At 35.7% G+C, this 6,314-nt stretch overlaps 1 protein-coding gene across 1 annotated transcript; it reads left to right on the top strand.

Moving 5' to 3' along the window:
• The first annotated feature begins 393 nt into the window (after positions 1-393).
• Positions 394-5,495, top strand: LOC120131849 (glyoxylate/hydroxypyruvate reductase A HPR2-like). Its single transcript, XM_039148738.1, has 4 exons — positions 394-548; positions 1,089-1,221; positions 2,502-2,903; positions 4,836-5,495. The coding sequence occupies exons 1-4, from the start codon at positions 394-396 to the stop codon at positions 5,358-5,360; spliced, it is 1,215 nt and encodes a 404-aa protein (XP_039004669.1). The 3' UTR covers positions 5,361-5,495.
• Positions 5,496-6,314: the final 819 nt, after the last annotated feature.

Raw genomic sequence — 6,314 nt, 5'->3', positions numbered from 1 at the left:
TCATTTTTGTATTTGAGATGTTTTTCTATATCTATAAAAATCAATGAAATTTTCTTAAGAATATTCGATTCTATTTTAGTTTGTAGTGTACGATGTTTGTGTGTGGCTATGTGAGTACTTTGAAATGGAAATATAAGGATAAAGGGAAGAGGGTAGTCTTACCTTAGGTGTATGGTCTCTTTGTTTATGTAATATTCCGCCTTTGGTTTCCATGGTCGAGCGTCGGAGAGGTAAATCTGAGAAGTCGGTTGAGTGAAAACAGTGAGTTTCTAAGGCCCTCGTCGAGAGAGTTAGAAGATAAAAACGAGATTCTCAGTTTATATGGCTTAGCTTGGGTTTTCCTCTTTGTTAAGTGGTTGCCGTCGAGTAGAGTGGCCACCAAGGTGGTGGTCGATGCGACCGCTACGAGGAGTAGATAGGAAAAGGCGGCCGTTGTTTCCAGGAGGGTTGAGGTGGCCAATCGTGTATGGTGGTGCTTGGAGAGCAGCGCCGTTTGAGAACAATGGAGAGAAGTTGAGAGAACGGCGTGGGGGGGAAGAAAATGATCTGTTAGACTAAGGAGAGAAAAATGAAATTAGGTTAAAATTAAACCTAAGATATTTTGATATAGTCAATCTCCAAAACAGTGCATATCAGTCCATGCTTATCGGCCACCCGCTATGAACGATGCCATCGCCCGTGCTCACTCGGCTCGAAGTTTGTTTTTATTTTCCGATGAGGCGTAGAGATGGGAAAGAGAGAAGGATAAAAAGCAACCAAAACACATCATCCAGGGGGAGTGATCACCAAGTAGAGAACCAACCATCACAAGTACCACAAAACAAAAGAAATCCATAACCAGAGTAAAAAAAACCATTAGCAAATCAGAAAAAAAAGAACAAAGCAACACAAAAAACCTCACCTTCCTTATTAGAAGAGCAGAACACCGTCATCGCCTGAACCTGAGCCTCGTTGGGTCATCAAGGGTAAGACTTTCACCCGTAGGTACTGTGGTTGCATGGGATTGGGTTTTGAGGATTTTGGGTTAGGATGGGTAAAGATCGATGGGTTTGTGTTGTTTAACTCCTCGTCGGAGTGTTAGGTGGCAGAGTCTGCGGCGGTTGGGGTTTCAAACGGGGTCAGGCGGGGAGGAAAGAAGAGAGAAAGCCGAGTTTGAGAAAGGGATTTGAGAGAAAGGAAAACGGTTGGGATTGGTGTCTAGTTGGAGTGAAGAGGAAAATGGTATCTAGTTAGGTTAAAGTTTACCCTAATGTCATATATGAATGCTTCAAAACGGCGGCGTCCCTTGATGGCGTGAAACGACGGAGTTTCAGGAGGCTAGACCCATCAGCGTCCTTAGCAAAGTGGAGTAATTATTTGAGAGATCCCTCCTACTTTTATTTGTCTCGTTATAGTTCATAATCCGAACTTTACTGTTTTATGATTTTGCCTTGTAGTTTTCATCGTGTTTCATTTTGATCCAGAATCATGCTAGGGCTATTTTCATGTTGTTTTGACATTGGATATGAAATCTTAGAAATTTTCGTTTTAATCCTATGTAGCATTTGGGTTATATTAGGTTTGGGGTGCCTAGAAATGAAATCGAGTTATTAATAGTATGTTTTATTGTATAATTCTAATGTATGTCAATATCGTTGTATGCATGTATGTACCATATCACCGTACTTTATTTTAGGCCATGTAATATATTCTTTTATTTAATTAATTTTTGGTATGACATACTTTTTTCATAAATTGCATGATAGCCTCATTTGCATAACTCGACATATAATAATGGATTAAGGGTAATACCCTTTTAATTTAAAATTGTTTTAAGTGGGCAGTCATAACTGATTTGAGGTCCGCTTTTAATGATTTTAAAATAAAAGTGTATCCCGAAAGTGAAACAAAAAAATTGATTCGTCACCTAAAATTTGGGAACGAGAGAAAAAGAAATGTTCGTTTATTTAAATATATCGAGAAAATGTTGTTATATCTTTAAGATCTGGTCTCGATATTTGTAAATAATCGAATATTCTTTATCTTTCTAAAATGACTTGATAATTTTAATTTAATTTGTTTGAGTGCTCTTGAATGTTTTTAAATTTACGTCATTGTTTTATGGGATCAAAAATCAAATAAAGTTCAAATTTGTAAAATTCAATACAATGACGTTAATTAATCGACTAGGTATCAATTTAGGGCATCGTGGGGTGCTAATCATTCCCTACACGTAACCGACTCCCGAATTCAGATTTTGGTAACGCAGACCTTAATTTGTTGTTTTAATTAAAATTAATTTTTATTTAAAATAACAAACATCTTTGAATGCCCAATCACACACTAATCAAATATTGGTGACGACTCTTTGAATAATATATTTTTAACGAAATTTTTTTTCAAATTTTTCGAAATGAGAAGTTTTTTAAATCGCATTTGATTTTTAAAAATTAAAAATCAATTAAAAAAATTAAATTAAAAATTAATGTGATTTTTTAAAATAACACATTTTCACGTTTTAGAAAAAATCGTTTCAACACTCTTATCTCGAACAACAACTCGAGAAGCGTTTCAAGCTCTTCAGGTTCTGGACAGTGCCGGACAAATCATTGTTTCTGGCTTCTCACAAAGACTCAATCCAAGTGGTCGTCGGAGACGCCTCTGCTGGTGCCGATGCTGAGCTGATCGAGGCTTTGCCCAATCTGGAGATTGTTGCCAGCTTCAGTGTAGGAATTGATAAGATAGATTTGGCAAAGTGTAAAGAAAAGGGCATCCGAGTTACCAACACCCCTGACGTTTTAACTGACGACGTGGCGGATTTGGCGATTGGGTTGATATTGGCGGTGTTGAGGAAGTTTTGTGAGAGTGATCGGTACGTGAGGAGTGGCAAGTGGAAGAAAGGGGACTATGTTTTGACCACCAAGGTTCGTTTAACTTTTTTTTGGCATTATTGGGCACAGCAGTTTGGGTTTATTTGATAATATGCAGTTCGTTGAATTCATTTCAATTTGTTGGTTTTTTATGTTTTCAATGAAGTTTTTAATGATATTAGCCTTTCTGGACTGGTCTTAGATTCTGTCGAATGTGTTATTCGTTACTTTTTATATGGTGGTGCTTTTTCTTTTCAGAACTCGGTAATTTTTAATGGCAAAGAACTTATTTTGTTTTGAATTGGTACCAAGTTTTTCTTTGTTTTGTTTGTTGCTTGAAGTGCATTTTGCGTTTCTCATTAGCGGCCGGATGGCAGGCAATGTAGTTAGTGTTGTTATTGTTGTCTTTTGTCTGAAATAGAATTTGATTTTAGAATGATATTTTCCAAAATAATTTCATGTATGGAAGCAATGAAGGATGGTTGCATACTTGTATAAATGCAAGTGTGTGTGTGTGAATATATATATATGTAGCTCCACCGGAAAGTATTTCTTATAATGTTCTTCATTGAAAACGTACATTTGTCACAAATCCTATTTGAAGTTCGTATTGAATTCACTGCACATTTTGCATGCTGAGAAATAAAGATAGATGCCGGTTTCGTCATTCCTAGTTTTATATTGAATCTGTATATTTATATATCATAATAGTTGTTTTCATCTTGTATATCGGCTCTGGGTACTGAAACCTTTCTTATACTATTTGTAGTATACGCATTTAGTTTCAGATGCAACTGTATGCTTGTCATCTTGGTTGGTTGGTTGTTTCTCAAGCCTCTTGAGTAATTGCTTTGTGATGGCTGCATGAATTGATTTGGTGTCATTGGTATCACAAATAATCTGTATATTGCGCTCGATGATCATGCTATAATTCATCCTGTGGAACTAATTTCCTCTCTTTGTATTTCAGCACTTGTCAGTATACTACAGTAATTTTTAATGGCCTATACTGATTTATATGATGAACTACTTATTTATTAGGGTAGTCATATTGAAAAGGAAAAGTAACCTTGTGAATAATTCTTGTACTTGGCCTCTTCTTAAAATTGAGATAGATATGGCATACAATCATCACTTCAACATAGTTCTTCAAATTGGATACTGTACTGTTTTATTCGTTTCAGTAGAACTGGGGAGCTAATAATCACAGTTTATGTTTATACAGGGATGGAGAACTTATAAAATATTGGGGGGAAAAACTTATTTTCAATAGAAAATACGAAGAAAATATCTAAAAAATATAGGAATTTAAAACTTTTAGGGGGCGACCACCGTCACCCACCTCCCTCTAGGTCCATCCCTGATCTATATTCCCAAAGCAATTCTCAAATGTTTGACTGCTCACCTTTCTGCTTTTCATGAGGTTTTAGTGATTGAGTCAGCCTTTCATGCCAGTGGGATGATAGTCTAGAACTACTTTGTCCAAGCATACTAAAAACCATTTAATTGATTTACGTTGCACAACTACAAGCACCTGCTCGAGAAGACTGCAGCGGTGCATGCATTGTGTTGCTGAATTTGCTTTTTGAGGTGTTTCGCTCACCTTTGAGAAGTTTCCTTCTCAACTTTCAAAGGAAAAGAATTTTTTTCTGAGATTGTATTCTCGTCATAAGATTAAAAATAAGAAGGCTAAACTTTTGCTTTTATAGATTGTGATAACGAATTTTTCTATTGAGCTTGGAGTCTATTTGTTTTGAAAATTTTGAAGAAGCTGTCTGGAACAATGTTGACTTTTGATAACCATTTTTAGGGTCTATTATAAATGTTTTCATCCTTTTGGTAAGAGATACATTGAGATTGAATTGAATCTTTATTAAACTTGGTTCTTCTTGTATATACGTCACATTACATTAGATTGGATGGTACCAGATTAAAGGGTTTCCGTCTCTTTCCTTTTTCTCTTTGTTTTCCTTTTCATCATTACAGTTCACTGGGAAAAAAGTTGGTATTCTCGGTCTGGGAAGGATTGGCACGTCAATTGCAAAGAGAGCTGAAGCATTTAGCTGCCCTATTAGTTACCACTCAAGAACAGAGAAACCAGATATCAAATACAAATACTATCCGAGCGTTGTCGACCTGGCTTCCCATTGTGATATCTTGGTTGTTTCTTGTCCCCTGACTAAGGAGACCCACCACATCATCAACAGGGAAGTCATTGATGCATTAGGTCCAAAGGGAGTCCTCATCAACATCGGGAGAGGCCCTCACGTCGATGAACCCGAGCTGGTTTCTGCATTAGCTGAACGGCGACTAGGAGGTGCAGGGCTTGACGTGTTTGAACACGAACCCAACGTACCGGAAGAGCTCTTCGGGCTTGATAATGCAGTGCTCGTACCTCATGTGGGAAGTGATACTGTGGAAACCTGCCAAGCTATGGCCGATCTTGTGATTGGGAACTTGGTGGCACACTTTCAGAAGAAACCACTGTTAACTCCTGTGGTGCTATATTAGTAAATTGCCAACTTCAGATTGCTGCTCTCATTTATATTTTCATGATTTTAAGGACATTTTATTGTACAAATTATATGTAGATGATTGTAAAACCTTCTTCCTATGGGGCAAGTATTTGTTGCAAGTTGAATAAAAATTTAGCCATCCTCACTCCTTAGTTGACTCTTCATTCAAATTGAGTGAAATACTGATTGTATATTAGAATATTATAATAATAAATAATATTCTAGTTCGACCTAATGATTAAGCACTGGATCTCTCTTAGAAGTTCCAAATTCGATCCTTATTAAGATTATATATTCTTTAATTTCCACATCAGCTGCCATTGTATGACAGTCACAGTGTAAATGGTTTATTTTACAAATAAAATTTAAAGTATCTTTCTTTCATCTAAGTACTAAAGTATATTTCGATTAAAATAAATATCTAAATTTATTTTTTGTCCAAATAGACACTTAGTATTTTAGGTCAAAATAAGAACATAAAGTGTTCGATTTTTTATCCAAGTTAAAAAAAAAGTTGACACGTGACATTAATTACAAAACATTTTCGGTATTTAGATAGAAAAAATTAAATACTTTAGGTATCTGTTTTGAACAAAAAATATTTTATGTATCTATTTTGATAAAAAAAAAAAGATAAATTAAGATATTTATTGTAACTAGGGATGGGCATGCGACCCGAACCCAACGGGTTCTGACCCGACCTGATTAGGTCGGTTTTTTTTTTAATTTAGGTTCGGGTCAGGTTTTTTAAAGGTGATGTTTGGGGCGGGACGGATTTGGATTTAGGGTGAAAATACTGGACTTGACCCGACCCAAAAAATATAATTTTACCTTATATATTTAGAAATAATTACAATAATACCCCTATATATATTTTTTCAATTAAACCACTATTTTCATTTAATAAAAATAATATTTTTTATTATTTCTGGTCGGATCGTGTCGGGTT

Source organism: Hibiscus syriacus, unplaced genomic scaffold, assembly GCF_006381635.1.
Source record: "Hibiscus syriacus cultivar Baekdansim isolate YM2019G1 unplaced genomic scaffold, ASM638163v2 tig00110556_pilon, whole genome shotgun sequence".
Taxonomy (NCBI): Eukaryota; Viridiplantae; Streptophyta; class Magnoliopsida; order Malvales; family Malvaceae; genus Hibiscus; species Hibiscus syriacus.
Note: the sequence above shows the minus strand (reverse complement) of the source record. Positions and strands in the feature narration are given on the sequence as shown.